This window comes from Notolepis coatsorum (assembly GCF_963971535.1).
Source record: "Notolepis coatsorum genome assembly, chromosome: 20".
Lineage (NCBI taxonomy): Eukaryota > Metazoa > Chordata > Actinopteri > Aulopiformes > Paralepididae > Notolepis > Notolepis coatsorum.
Genome location: NC_140184.1, coordinates 22,335,567 through 22,352,749, shown reverse-complemented (window position 1 = coordinate 22,352,749; position 17,183 = coordinate 22,335,567). Strand labels below are relative to the sequence as shown.

The window sequence follows — 17,183 nt, the reverse complement described above, 5'->3', positions numbered from 1 at the left end:
TTCAAAGTGTTAACGTAAAAAATTGCTGTAGAATATTAAATAAATAATTATTTCTTTACCAAATATGAAAAAATTATTGTAATCTATTATTGTAATTTATTTATTTGGCTAACATAAATTCTTCATTCTTCATTGTGCTTCATTTATTCCTTTGCATTTTCTATTTTAACAGTGATACTTTGATAATGCAGAGAAACATCTTGCATTTGGTACACCTCATGTTCCTCTGTCCCTGGTACAAAGTCCTCATCTCTCATCATCTGACAACTACAAATCTTAGTCTCCCTCAATTATTTGGTAAAGAATGCAACAATGTTGGTCATTAAGTACATAAAGATGGTCTTGGTGTCCATTATAATTGACATTCATAAAAGGGCTATTACTAAAAACTCAAATTATTTAACTGCTTTCAGAATGAAATATATCATTCTTAACATGTTAATATACAAGAATATAATGATTTTCATAGTAAAAAAAACTGAGCTGTTTCCTATTCCTGCCATTTTGGATGAAAAAAAAAGAGTAACTTCCCCGCATGTCACCCTATCATGCAATACACCAATAGAAAGCCCTGGATGTCCTCTATATAGTACAGTAGAAATAGGTAGAGTAGATCAAAAGACTAAAGGGAGATACATGTGAACAAAATGTCAACTGTAGAGGACACAATTCAATGGGCTGGGTCTCATATACTACACCTTAGCACCATACACTACACCATAGCACCATATACTACACCATAGCACCATACACTACACCATAGCACCATACACTACACCAGTGGTGCCCAACCAGTCGATCGCGATCGACAGGTAGATCGCGGGCTGATTTCAAGTAGATCTTGATTAATAAAATTTGATTATTAAAAAAAAAAAAAAAAAAAATGTTGCTAAATCAACTCTTCCTCTCCTTGTTAACTACAACAAGCAATGCTGTTTGTTATTTAAGATGAGGTCGGACTCGGCACTGACAGATTTGTGTTCATTATGCTGCTTTTATAAAGCCTCAAATGACGGCTTACAATATACAATTTTGGCTGGTAGCTCTCGGGCTAGGTGGTAAATAAAAAAGTAGATCTTGGTTCAAAAAAGGTTGGGCACCCCTGCACTACACCATAGCACCATACACTACACCTTAGCACCAAACACTACACCTTAGCACCATACACTACACCATAGCACCATACACTACACTACACCATAGCACCATACACTACACCATAGCACCATGTACTACACCTTAGCACCATACACTACACCATAGCACCATACACTACACCATAGCACCATACACTACACCATAGCACCATACACTACACCATAGCACCATACACTACACCATAGCACCATACACTACACCATAGCACCATACACTACACCATAGCACCATATACTACACATTAGCACCATACACTACACCATAGCACCATACACTACACCTTAGCACCATATACTACAACTTAGAACCATATACTACACCATAGCACCATATACTACACATTAGCACCATACACTACACACCATAGCACCATACACTACACCAGGGGTCAGCAACCTTTTTGACATGGGGTGCCTGTTTGAAATATAGTTGTAACTAGTGTGCCTCAACAATATTCCATGCATCGTAATTTTTTTTTCTCATAATCAGGTATTTTAATGATAATTTTTACATTATTACATCATTATTGTTATTGTTATTATTAACAATATTATTATGATGGTTGTATCAACCCTAAATCTGAGTTGGGGGGGGGATGCAATGCAGACAAACAGCAGCATACAGTGCGACCATTTCACTCACATTTGCCCATTCATTTTTGGACACATCACACACCATCGGTGTGTGTACTGTACGTGTGCTGTCATAGCTCCACCTACAGGCCTAATGGAGAACACCAGGAGAACACCAGTATGTGAATGGAGGGTGAATGTGAGGTATATCGTGTAAATAAGTTTTGATTGATCGCAAGACTACACTGTAAAAAAATAAATAATAATAAGTTACCAGAACTTAAAAATATTGAGTTCAGTTACTGTGCATTAAGGTTTTCAGTTTTCAATCCATAATAAGTTAACAGAAAAATAAGTACACAACCACATTATTTCAACCTAATAAAACTATGTTTATTGTCATTGTTTTAAGAACACAAGTTGACTTGGTAATACTCACATTTTGAGTAAAAAAAATTGCTTTTAACATGTGCAATGTTCAATGAAATAGAAAAATAAATAATAAAATGTGTTGATTAATCCCACTGGTCACAATGGTGACCGTAATAATGTTTTTGTTATAAGGCTCTGCAAATGTTACTGAATGATGTAGCAATGTATTTCCAGCTAAATTGAAATAATAAACAAATAAAGGGTCTCAATTAAATATGTGGTAGTAAAAATAACCTGTGGGAGGATTTCAACAAGATAAATGCGACAACAGTGCAAAATATTTCACTATAATATTTCAAAAAACAAAACAAAAAAAACGTATTTTTTTTTCTTTTCTTTTTTGCCCCCTGTGCCTATGAAAATGCCCCCGCGTGCCTATGCAGGCATGTGTGCCTAGGGTTGCCTACCCCTGCACTACACCATAGCACCATATACTACACCATAGCACCATACACTACACCATAGCACCATATACTATACCATAGCACCATATACTACACCTTAGCACCATACACTACACCATAGCACCATACACTACACCTTAGCACCAAACACTACACCATAGCACTATACACTACACCTTGGCACCATACACTTTAGTACCATACACTACACCATAGCACCATACACTACACCATAGCACCATATACTACACCTTAGCACCATACACTACCCCTTAGTACCATATACTACACCATAGCACCATATACTACACCTTAGCACCATACACTACCCCTTAGTACCATATACTACACCTTAGCACCATATACTACACCTTAGCACCATACACTACACCAGGGGTCAGCAACCTTTTTGACATGGAGTGCCTGTTTGAAATATAGTTGTAACTAGTGTGCCTCAACAATATTCCATGCATCGTAATTATTTTTTCTGATAATCAGGTATTTTTAATGATAATTTTTACATTATTACATCATTATTGTTATTGTTATTATTAACAATATTATTATGATGGTTGTATCAACCCTAAATCTGAGTTGGGGGGGGGATGCAATGCAGACAAACAGCTGCATACAGTGCGACCATTTCACTCACATTTGCCCATTCATTTTTGGACACATCACACACCATCGGTGTGTGTACTGTACGTGTGCTGTCATAGCTCCACCTACAGGCCTAATGGAGAACACCAGGAGAACACCAGGATGTGAATGGAGGGTGAATGTGAGGTATATCGTGTAAATAAGTTTTGATTGATCGCAAGACTACACTGTAAAAAAAATTATAATAATAAGTTACCATAACTTAAAAATATTGAGTTTTACTGTGCATTAAGGTTTTCAGTTTTCAATCCATAATAAGTTAACAGAAAAATAAGTACACAACCACATTATTTCAACCTAATAAAACTATGTTTATTGTCATTGTTTTAAGAACACAAGTTGACTTGGTAATACTCACATTTTGAGTAAAAAAAATGGCTTTTAACATGTGCAATGTTCAATGAAATAGAAAAATAAATAATAAAAATTGTTGATTAATCCCACTGGTCACAATGGTGACCGTAATAATGTTTTTGTTATAAGGCTCTGCAAATGTTACTGAATGATGTAGCAATGTATTTCCAGCTAAATTGAAATAATAAACAAATAAAGGGTCTCAATTAAATATGTGGTAGTAAAAAGAACCTGTGGGAGGATTTCAACAAGATAAATGCGACAACAGTGCAAAATATTTCACTATAATATTTCAGAGCAAAAAAAAATATATATATATATACTTTTTTTTTTTTTTTTTTTTTTTTACTGCTGCCCCCTGTGCCTATGCAAATGCCCCCGCGTGCCTATGCAGGCACGCGTGCCTAGGGTTGCCTACCCCTGCACTACACCATAGCACCATACACTACACCTTAGCACCATATACTACACTATAGCACCATACACTACACCATAGCATCATACACTACACCTTAGCACCATACACTACACCTTAGTACCATACACTACAGTCCAGTGGTTCTCAAACTTTTTACACCAAGTACCACCTGAGAATGTAGCTGGCTCTCCAAGTTAAAATACAGTCTATTCAGCTATGCACAGTTCACGCAGGAGGCAATTGTATTCCTAATACCACTTATTTATTGTTAACTTTTGTCAGACACAGCCACAATGTACAAAGGGATAGCACTAGAACTAGCAAACGCTTCCACACAACTCATACAATGCAAGGGGCATTGAGAACATAATAACTAACATTCTCACATAGCAAGTGAGAAAATTAAGAACAACTGTATTTCAGCAAATGTACTTAATTCTCTCTCTATCTCTATCTCTCTCTCTCACACAGCAAGCAATTGTCCGTCATTCTCTACTCTCTCACACACACACACACACACACACACACACACACACACACACACACACACACACACACTTATTTAGTTACAAAAACTTAATTTCCTGCATTCTGGTGCAGGACTTTTAGAATGTTTACCCTTTAAATGCCAGTGTTTGTGATGGGCATCACAAATTATTGTAAAAAAGAAAAGAAAACACATATTCAATACATTTTTGAATGTTTACCCTTTAAATGCCAGTTTGTGTGATGGCATCACAAATTATTGTTATAAAAAAACACACAAAAAGTAAAATATTTTCAATATATCAAATGCAAAGTAAATTTTTCTGGCGGGGATTATTACGGGCTAGGCATGTGTCAACGATTAGCAGCAACACAGATTTTGATGGATTTTTTGTAATGTCAGATTTAACACCAACTCTTTTCAGAAAAGTGGGAGTATTTCATTTTTTATCTGACATTACAAAAAAAAAATTATGATCAGGGCTGAAGTTGAATTAAAGATGTATGACTGTTTAGACTGCATTACTCTCTGTCACAGTGATCTCCTGGTTGTTCCCCACTTAGGTTATCTAACTATCGCGCCGCCGCAACCAGAAACACTGGCCTGGCCTGCTTCTAAGTTCAGTGGCCTGACACATTTTTAATTTTAATTTAATTCTTTTGTGCTTTTTTTGTAAATGTTTTCAAGTACCACCAGCAGTACCACCAAGTACCACTAGTGGTATGCGTACCACAGTTTGAGAACCACTGCACTACACCTTAGTACCATATACTACACCTTAGCCTTGAACACTGAACTCTCCACACACAAGCACACATGAGCACACACATGACACACACACTGTACACGCTCACACACTAGCAGCCACTTTAACATGAGCAAGCACACACTCATGCTGCACACGCCCACACTTATGGCCACTAAGGAAAGGTCACTTTAAGAATAGTAATAGTATAACTTGAGATTGTATAAATATAGCATGTACAGAAAGACCCAGTGCCTCATCCGTAGCTAACAGTGTATTGCACTACCACAGGACCTAGCATGTCCTACCATGCTCTGTAAATAACTTATGTACATATACCGATATCCCCTACTCTGTTTACTTGTTTTATTGCACAATGTCGTTCTATTGGATTCTATTATATGTTATTACTACTGTATTATGCACATCGTTGCGGGCAAGACCACCCGCATTTCATTGTATACTCGTATGCCGTGACAAATAAAACTCTTGACTTGACTTGACTTAGCACCATACACTACAACTTAGCACCATATACTATACTACATTAGCACCATAGTCAGTACCTTAGCACCATATTCCATAACATAGCACAATATAATGCCTTATACTATACCTTAGCACAATACAGTATACCTTATATATACTATACCTTAGCACAATATAGTATGCCTAATATACTATACCTTAGCACAATATACTATACCTTATACTATACCTTAGCACAATACAGTATACCCTATACTATACCATAGCACACTATAGTATACCTAATACTATACCATAACCTTAGCACAATATACTATACCTTATACTATACCCTAGCTGTAGCATAATATAGTATACCTTATACTATACAGTACCTTAGCACAATATACCATACCTAATACTATACCTTGGCACAATATACTATACCTTATACTATACCTTAGCAACATATACAATACCTTATACAATACCTTATACTATACCACCATAGCAAAATATACTATACGTTAGCACAATATACTACACCTTATACTATACCATAGCAAAATATACTATACCTTATACTATACGTTAGCACAATATACTATACCTTGTACTATATATCATGTCTTGTCATAATCCTGTAACATATGGGTTTCATAATGACTTTAGGGTTTAGTTTCACTGCAGGCAGGGACGGTACAGGGGTCTCACTCAAGGGGGGAGAGTGCAAGTGTTTGGAGTGGAGTTTATTTATTGAAATTGCTTTATTGCCCTAGAGTGTGATCTTTATCTCTCTCCCATTGCCTGGTGAGATACCCTCTAACCTGTGTGATCTCCCTTTGTACAGTGGAGGCCCCTCCACCACCCAAACCACCGAACCCTGCACTTGAAGATGAGAAGTAAGTATTTTAGTTCCCCCCCACCTGCAAGTCATTCCATTATCTTTGCCTGCAACTATCATGTTGAGTTCAAAACACACAGACGACTCATCAGAATTCACTGACATTGCTTCCTTCTTCCTGTTGATCAGTGATGCAGAGAAACAACCAAAGTAAGTGACAACTTTGTATGCTTCCCATGTGATGTTTTGCACAAAACACTGTTCTGTAGCTAAGCCACGAGGAGAAGAAAAAACATCACCTCAAAATCAAACGTCACTCACTTCTGTGTCTTAGCCTCCTTTTTAAGAGACAACAAAAATGTTAGCTCTGAAATCTTCTATTCATTATCTTGTCATGATGATGACTTGTATTGTGGTGTTAGCTAGGGGTACAGTGACTGTCTGTAGCTATAGCTTGTGACTTTAGGCATCGCTGTACACTGGAGATCACGGAGTGAGAGTATATGGTCCATTGTCTAACATCACTGTTTTCTCCTCATAGCATGGTGGGCTGGATTGTCCAAGGTTTCGGTCGCATTCTGCCTCAGCCAGTACTAAGGATGGTGAGCATCGGTTATATCATGCTTTAGTTTAGAGTACAACAGTGCTGTATATACCGCATATGTACATTTATATTTTTATATTTACCGCATATATATATATAAATATGTCTGAATATACCTGCATATAATCCTTCTATATAATGACTTATACACCTGCATATAACCCATAGCTCTGTATGATAGCATGTACAATAATTACTGTATATACCATATATATTTTTATTCTCACCATATCCACACCTGTCTGTACATACCTGCATATAATCCTTTTTACACATATGTAGATACTATATCTATATCTGTACATATACCTTACCTACACTTACTAGTTACGCTGCTGGCCAGTATGACTACTACCATACTGTCTTTATACCTGTATCACTGTACATATTAATACTACAACTCTGTACACTGTACATACATCTGATTAGCACTATTACTCAGTAGTACTAATTTATATATGTTATACCCAGTCTAATCACCTGTATATTACTATTGCACTTTACTGTTACATTTGTACTCTGGTTGGATGCTAAATTTATTTTTGTTGTATTGTACTTGTGCTGTATAATGACAATACATTTTAATCTAATCTAATCTAATCTAGAGGTGCATAGGTTATGATAGGATATAACAACATACTAACATGACTGTTATTTTTCTTGTGCAGCAGGACAGTGTTGATGACGTACATAACAGTAAGTACTGTAATGCTTTTTTTTCACAGCCTGCACTCTCTTAGAATCAACTTCTATACAATAATTGCAGTTTGATTTACTGCAATTTGATTAACTGAGTACACTACATACAAAAAAAGGAAATCACCACATTGTTACAGCCAGTGACCATGCTAGACATGGATAGTTGGGCTCATGGATGGATTGATAACATGATTGATTGGTTGATGAGTTAATTGGTGGTTAAATAGGGGATAGTGTTGAGTGTTGAGGCAGACTCTAACTGGGCTCCTATTCTCCTTCTGTTTCAGGGGGGAAGGCGCTGAGAGCCCCTTAAACAGAAGGAGAAGGAAGCCTGGGAGGGAGTCTCCCACTCAGACACAGACAGAACACAGAGAGACTCACTATCGCCTGGAGAGAAAATTTTTTGGCCATTTTTTTATTGATGAAAACGCATAATATGGTTTTTACCTATACATTCGGATCAGCAGTTCAGCACCTGCACTGTTGGTGGGTGAGCCTAGTAAAGGATGTCGCATTGCGTTCATCTTCAATGAATGGACCAATGCAATAGTCTACCAAAGCCCCCCCTCTCTCTCTATATATCTCACACACACACACACACACACACACACACACACACACACACACACACACACACACACACACACACACACACACACACTTCAGAAACAAACATAGTATCAATGAGAGCATCAATAATACACCTGAGTGATGTCTAGTAAAAAAAAAAAAAAAAAAATGTTGGGCCCCCCCTCAGTGCTGGGCCCTTGGAATCATCCTAAGCTACCCCCCCCCCCCCAGCTACGCCCCTGTATATATACATACATCAGGGTTAGAAATTAACGGGGGCTCGGGGCAAAATGCCCTTGAAAATGGACAAAATGCCCCCGAATATCAGTTAAGGGGGGCAGAAAATGCCCCCGACAGTTTACTAATTATATATATAATTATATATATGATCTACAGTGCGAGCATTTCCCTTGTATTTGGCCCTAATAATATGTGTGTGTGCGCCACCCGGAAAAATCATTTACTCGAGACGAGTGACGATTACAAAACAGCTCCGCTGTTATAATAGTCCCACATTACACAAGGCGCATAAACGTCCAATCACAGTAGCGCCCGAAAACAAAGTCACGGTACCGGCTTAGGCAAGTTATACATTCAGAATCAGACAACGCAAAAAAATCAGCCAGCCATGAAGCCCATTCATTTTTATTTTGAGCAAAAGATAGACGAGGAGAAAGAGAGGAATCCGGCTGACATGGCTTTTGAAGTGATATTCGCACGTGTTTTTGCGGGTCCAGTCCCCACGGTATGTTGACAGAATTCGCAAAACACCTTATCGACTGAAGCATAAAAGTCATTAGGATACTGCTCTGCTCTGAATTTAGGGCTTAGTGGGGAATTTCTTCCGACGTTAACGTTAACGACGCACCGAAGCAGCTAGACCATTTCTCCGTGTTGTGTGTAACACGCAGCGGTCCCCGCCTCCTCCCTCCTTGCAACAAACGTTCCACCCAAAAACGGAATTTCTATTTCATAATGAATTAAATAATTGTATAAAGAATTTTCAATGTTCTGTCATCTAATAATATATTCCATTACCTTTCCTATCTGTATCAAAGTCAAAATGTTGGTATCATAACAACACTACAACATACAAAAGCAGCTTGACAACCGATATCCTTTGCGTTTGATTGATTGAAAACTTTATTAACAGATTGCAGAATGGGTACAATACAGTACAGCTCAATACACACAAGTTAAGGGGATGCAGACCAGAGAAAGACTTTCGTCTTGTTTACATCAGGGTCCCCCATTTTCAATTCATAGTGTGCACACGCACAGTATAATAATGCATGAGATAAATAGTTAATAAACTCTGTGTTACTTGAACAATTTTCACTGTGCTCCTAAATTTCTTTGTGTGCTCCTAAATTTTTATTTAGATTTTATTTATTAACATTTTATTTAGGAGCACATGTGCTCCTTGGGAAAAAGGTTAGCGTAGAGCCCTATATATGGAGACATTAACATTACATTATCAAACATAGGGACGAAGACTGTAAAAAAAAGTGTCAACAATGTTTTATAATCCTTATGTTAATTTTCATCATAAAAATTCAGTGCCCCCGAAATACAAAAAAAAGCCCCCGAAAAGCAATTAAGGGGGGCAAAAAAAGCCCTTGAAAAAAAATGTTAATTTCTAACCCTGACATACATAGTCACATTCACATAGTAAGAACACATTGCTCTGTCAGTATTTGTTAGGCAGCTAAAACGCATAATGCACTTTCCTCCTCACCTGAATGAATGTATGAATGAAAACTTTATTTAACAGATTGCAGAATGGGTACAATATACAGTACGGCTCAATACACACAATTGTTAAGGGGATGCAGACCAGAGAAAGACGTTTGTCTTGTTTACATCAGGGTCCCCCATTTTCAATTCATAGTGACATTTATGACATACACAACATACATGACATCAAGACATTTATGGCATAGGGACATACATGACATACAGGTATATAGTACTGTTACATGTGTGACATATACGATATGTAAATATACAGTAACACATCATTGACTCAGCATGATACAACTAATTGTGTACTGTATACATTCATAGTCTGAAAATGATTGTATGAGAGTATGGACTGCAGCTATATTGTGATTTCTCTATTTTTGCGCTATGGAAACCTAGAAGTCAGTAATATTTGTCATGTAATCATCCGCGATCACTGTGCATACCTGCTACCCTGTTTACTAGTTATCTTTGAACCATGGTGTTTACCAGTTCTCTACACGAGCTATTGAACCATAGTGCTTAAAACCCTTCAATGAAGTCTTCAAACATTTGCCTTGTCATTCCATGCTGTTTTCACCCAAATGCTAATTTATTGCAAGTCACATAGAGGACAATACAGCAAATGTGTGGCCAGCACTGTGTCGCACCGGGAACAGTAGCATTACAGAATGCGAAAATGGAAAGGTTACCTGTTTTGTTTTGCTATGCTATTGCTAGCTACTGCATCCCCAGGCAGCTATTTTAACTGTACAAAGACATTACAGGTGTTATATGATAGCTATCCCCAGGCAGCTATTTTAACTGTACAAAGACATTACAGGTGTTATATTATAGCTATCCCCAGGCAGCTATTTTAACTGTACAAAGACATGACAGGTGTTATATTATAGCTATCCCCAGGCAGCTATTTTAACTGTACAAAGACATTACAGGTGTTATATGATAGCTATCCCCAGGCAGCTATTTTAACTGTACAAAGACATTACAGGTGTTATATTATAGCTATCCCCAGGCAGCTATTTTAACTGTACAAAGACATGACAGGTGTTATATTATAGCTATCCCCAGGCAGCTATTTTAACTGTACAAAGACATTACAGGTGTTATACTAGTATAGCTATCCCCAGGCAGCTATTTTAACTGTATAAAGACATTACAAGTGTTATATGATAGGATATGCATTGTATTCATGAATAATAAAGACATGAGTTTGAAACGAAATCTATTGAGTGTTATGGTGATGTTGGGCAAAATTTTGAAAATTTGGGGGAAATCAACATTCTATAATCAATATTATAATATTTTTTTAATCAAGGATCTATTTTGCGAGGGGAAAGCATAAAAGGTTAGACAAGACACCGCTAATTGAGGGAAGGAACAGTTGTGATTGGAGGATCAAGAAAAGACGGCAGGGTTTATAGGTCCAATACAAAAGAGAAACCTACAACATGGAGAAGGGAGACAGGTGACGGCATCACAATCCCAATACATTATAAATATCTAAGCACAGAGACAATCACCAATCCATTCATTCACTATTGAAGTTGCAAGTGATCAATCAATCAATCAATCAAACCATCTATCCATCCACCTAAATGTGAGCGCTTTCTTCTATGTAGCTCAGAAGGTAACGAGTAACACAAGAAACATTTCCAGAAGATCAAGGTCAAGTTAAAGCACTGATTGAGTCTTTCTAACTTTTCTGTCATCTTATCTAGTTACACTCGTTTGAGATGTTAAAGGAACACACCAACGTTATGACCAGAGTCAGACAAGAAAATAGATACCAACGTCCTCTCTGTGGTAACTGGTCCATATCCAATTCCATTAATTTGTGCTAAGCTGGGCTAGCTTGCAGACAGATAGCTTTCTACTGGAGGCACAGAGAGGAAATTGGTATCTATCTTCTTGTCTGATTCTGGAGAAGACGCATTTCCCATAATGTTGGAGTGTTCCTTTAAAGCTGATATGGCTGATGAAAGGCTGTAATAAAACAATTTACACAGAAATGATCTGATTATATACTGTTACTTCTCGTACTGTTGTTGCATATACTGTTGTTCTTATTATTTAGATCCTACACATCCTTCACACACACACACACACACACACACACACACACACACACACACACACACACACACACACACACACACACACACACACACACACACACACACACACACAACATAATATTGAACCCTCCTGTTCCTGCTTCCTGTGTGGTGTGCAGTCAATATCGTACAGAACCCGTCAGATATGGTGCTAGAGGAGATGGAAGCAGAGGAGGAGCAGCCACAGACCCAGAACCAGGAGGTGAGCCTGCCCCCTCTCATGGAGTAGGTACTGTTTCCAGGAAGAGGAAACAATGGATTTCTTTACACAAAAAATAAAAATGATTTGGCACATAGTGATAAGTAGATGTGGAGGCAAAATGGGTAAAATGGAGGGGAAATAATATATGTAATTTCATTGGATGTTTAACGTGATTTAAACAACACATTACAGTTATAGTGTTATTGTAGTGTTTAGATATGTACATTTCACAATGGCATGAGCAAGGTAAACATCTAAATCATTACGAAATGCTGATTACATGCTTTACAGAATTGTATTATGCAAAATACAATGGAACAATGGAATACTCAAATTAAGTAATGTTAACAGATTATTTTAGAGCGACAAGGCTTCAAATAATGAATTCAGTTCTGGAGTGTGTTCAGAGCAGATTGAGACCACCAGCTCTTCAACACAGCACTCATTTTCGCTGCTATAGCCTCAAGTGGTCTTGTGAGACCAGCTTGGCCGGCCTTCTTTGATTGATTAATTGATTGAAAACTTTATTAACAGATTGCAGAATGGGTACAGTACAGTACAGCTCAATACATACAATTGTTAAGGGGATGCAGACCAGAGAAAGACTTTCGTCTTGTTTACATCAGGGTCCCCATTTTCAATTCATCGTAACATATATGACATACATGACATACAGATAGACAGTACTGCTACATCTATACATTTATGACATACCAGATTTGCAAATACAGTACTGTTTGTGATACGAAAAGAGTCCAGAAAAAAATAGTATATACATTTGACGTAGAAACTGTACATTGGTGGAGGTTGGGTAGGTGGGGGGGGGGGGGTACTGTACATTGGAGGTGGTTGGGTGGGTGGTGGGGGGGGGGGGGGGGGTGGGTAGGAGGGGTGGCTGGGGGACACTGTACAACTGTACAAGCAAAACTGTACATTGGAATATTGACAAGACCATACTTGGTAATTTTTACTGTACATTGGAGGGGGTTGTGTTAGGACATTTACAGGGGCCAGTTTTGAATTGCAGTCTCCCGTAGGTGTTTTTTGAGAGTGTTTTTGAAAGTGGGTAGTGATTCACATTCCTTTACAGCTTTGGGTAGGGCGTTCCACATTGATGTGGCATAATTGCTAAACGTGTTTAGTCCCTTGTTTGAGCAGAATCTGGGTTTAACATGATTTGTGGAGCTCCCTTTGGTGTTGTGATCGTGGTATTCACTGACCTTTGGGAAGTATTTTGACATGTACATGGGTACCTTGGCCGTGTAGTGTATCTTGTAGACCAGGCCCAGTGCAAGTTGCTGTACTCTGTCGTCTACTCTAAGCCATCCTAGGTTGTCAAAGTGGGCAGGGGTGAGGTGGGTTCTAGGAGTAAGGTCAAGCAGTAGTCTGACCAGTTTGTTTTGAGATGTTTGTAATTTTGTTTTTAGCGCCTTTGAGGTGCTTTGGTACCATGAGGTGCAAGCATAGTCGTAGTACCCTTGAATGAGTGCTCCTAACAGAGTCTTCAGGGTATTCTTGTTTACCAGTGAGGAGATCCGGTACAATAATTGAGTTTGTTGGTTGACTTTTTTTATTACATTGGATGCCATTTTGTCATACCAGCCGTGTGCCTAGAAAGAAGGAGACGTGATAGTTCCTTAGCACATGGAATAAATGAAAACAAATATGCAGCCACGACCACCAAATCTTCACTCTGCAGGAAGTCTGCATGCAGAAAAAGAAAGCACACAGATGCGACAGAGTAAAGAAGGACAGTACCAGTCATGGCCAGCAGGTGCCACAATTATACATGATCACTTTAAACGGGACTTATTATGGAAAATGGGTCTTGCCTAAGCTTTGTATGGATTTGTTCACAATTATTGCAAGCTTTGATTAATTCATTAGCTGTGTTTTTTTTTTTTTTTTAAGGAAACACTGCCTATCTAATGAACTGCCCAGTTTGTCAAGGTTGTTTCCTCTTGGGTGTGGGGTAGCCAAGCAGGGAAGGCAATACACAATACGTGGTGTGTTGCTACAGCTACTAAAATCTGCTTGTTCAAGGGAAGACAGAGATGCTGGGAAATAAATACATTTAGATTTTATTTTATTTTATTTAGACTAGTTTCTTTGTAAAGAAATATATATATATATCAATTAACAAACATGTTCCATTTCTAATGTACATTATACTGTAGGTTTATTTTGCATTTCATCCTAAAGCAATATGCAGTTGAATTATCAATTTACACACTGGCATTTTAAGTATTTTACTTTAATCACCATCTACCTCCAGCATAATTCATTTTATCTAAAGATTCAGTACACATCTCATTGCATTTTTTAACAGAAGGTTGGTGATGTAAAATTACCCAAAAGGTTAGAACTGTCAACTGGCCCATCAGTCAAGCTCACTATGTCTGATTAGCCCATCAGTCAAGCCCACTATGTCTGATTGGCCCATCAGTCAAGCCCACTATGTCTGATTGGCCCATCAGTCAAGCCCACTATGTCTGATTGGCCCATCAGTGAAGCCCCCGATGTCTGATTGGCCCATCAGGCACATCTAGCTGAGTGGTGTAAGGACACTTAACAATCAATCATCTAAATAGTTGCTGCTTCCTAATTTATTGTATATACTACACACATACATAAAGTATGTACATCATACTACAGTACATACTGTGTCTAGTGAACAGAAGGCCACGCCCCCTCAGCATACTAGTTGGCTGTGCTCAGATAGCATGACCTAAACACTTACAACAAACAAGTAAACATGTCGTCCCCCACCAGTGATGTAGTTCTCCCCCTTGGGTCAGTCAGTGACTTAAGTCAAGGTAAAGCAATAATAAATATGTGTTCTGAGTTTGCCACAGACTAATGTTATTAACCACCAAGGCACATTTGAATGATTACATCACTGTGCCTCACTGCATCACTGAGCACAGGATGACAGTACAGCCTGGCGAAATCTTCCTGGACACTTAAAGAAATTGTACACTTCTCACAATCTTCCTGGACAGTTTTCACTTTACATTTTCACACTTCTTACTGTACATTTTACTGTATATTTAATGTATATCTTTGGCTGGATAGTTGTATATTTAAGATTTTAGAATGTATATACATACCAGAATGTATATCTCGGACCGTATTTTATTCTTTATTCTATTTTATTCTTATTTTTAATATTATTATATTCTTATTCCTATTCTAGTCCTATTGACTACCTAAATGTTTATTGTTGTTCAATGCGAGCGATCTGTAGTGCCGAATTTCCCTCTGGATTATTAAAGGATTTCTATTCTATTCTATTGAAAACCATTAACAACTATTATAAAACCCAGCTCAAAAACAAGTGCCATTTTTTTGTCTATTCAATCACTAAAACATTTAGCTATAACTACCAAATTCATCAAATGGACCCTACTTGATTTGAAAGTCAACTGGCACACTAGATTAGACCATCCAAATGTGGTCTGGGGTCAGTTATCTCCTCTACACGCCAGTGTTCTCCACCATATTTAATCTATCCCTGGCTGAGTCCATGGTCCCTGCCTGTTTCAAGTTTCAAGTTCAAGTTTCTTTAATAGTTGTCATACAGAAGTACAGAATACTTTTATACAAAATGCTTCTTACTGTTTCGCTCCAGAGACTGTGTTAGACAAGATAGTATGAATTAAAAATAAAAATAGTATAGCATGTAAAATAGAAGTGAAAATAGAGGTCACAGTGTTCAGTATAGACAATATGTACAATGTTCGATGCAGAATAGAAGTAACTGAGTTACCATACAATATACAATATATTATGCAATGTACTAATATACAATACTATATAGTGCAGAGCAGAAATGGGATGAGGTACAATTTAGGTACAATTTACAGTAAGGTGTGCGAGTTGTAGTGCAAATCCTTTACCAATAAATATAAAGTGTAAAGTGTGTTTAGGTGTTCTAAAGTGTGTAAAGTGGGTGCTGCAGTGAGTTGCCCGTTTAAAGTGAGTGTGTGCGTGTGGATGTGTGTGCTGTGTGCATTTGATGGTTGCTGCATAGTGTTTATTGTTCGTTGAGCAGCCTGATGGCCTGGGGATAGAAGCTCCTTCTGAGTCTTTCTGTGCTCGCCTTAAGACTCCGGTATCGCTTGCCTGACCGCAGCAGTTCAAAGAGGCAGTTGTTCGGGTGGCTGGAGTCCTTGATGATTCTCTTAGCCTTCCCCCTGCACCGCTTGTTGTAAATGTTCTGGAGGGTGGGCACTGGGAAGCCCCCCTCCAATTGTGCGTTCGGCTGAACGTGTCACTCTTTGTAGTCTGCTTCGGTTTTGTGCAGTGCTATTCCCAAACCAGGAGGTGATGTTGCCAGTCAGGATGCTCTCGATTGTACATGAGTAGAAGTTCCTAAGGATCTTCTGACTGACTTGGAACTTCCTTAGGCGCCTGAGGAAGTAGAGGCGTTGTCGTGCCTTCTTCACAACACTGTCAATGTGTGTGGTCCATGTCAAGTCCTCGGATATGTGGGCTCCGAGGTACTTGAAACTGTTCACTCTCTCAACCGGTGCCCCGTCGATGCTGAGGGGGCTGTAGTCCTTGACTTCCGACCTCCTGAAGTCCACAATCATCTCTTTTGTTTTGCTGACGTTCAGGGAGAGGCAGTTCTCCTGACACCACTGTGACAGATTATCTACCTCTTCCAGGTAGGCCCTCTCGTCGTTGGCAGAGATCAGGCCCAC

General features: G+C 38.3%; 1 protein-coding gene across 1 annotated transcript in view; it reads left to right on the top strand.

Moving 5' to 3' along the window:
• Positions 1–17,183, top strand: part of cngb1a (cyclic nucleotide gated channel subunit beta 1a) — a gene marked incomplete at both ends in the record, with an annotated part of 64,294 nt that overhangs the window by 1,236 nt on the left and 45,875 nt on the right. Inside the window, one exon of the mRNA XM_084337074.1 lies at positions 12,395–12,477. Within this exon, the coding sequence (XP_084193200.1) occupies positions 12,395–12,477 (83 nt within the window). The remainder of the gene's footprint in view (positions 1–12,394; positions 12,478–17,183) is intronic.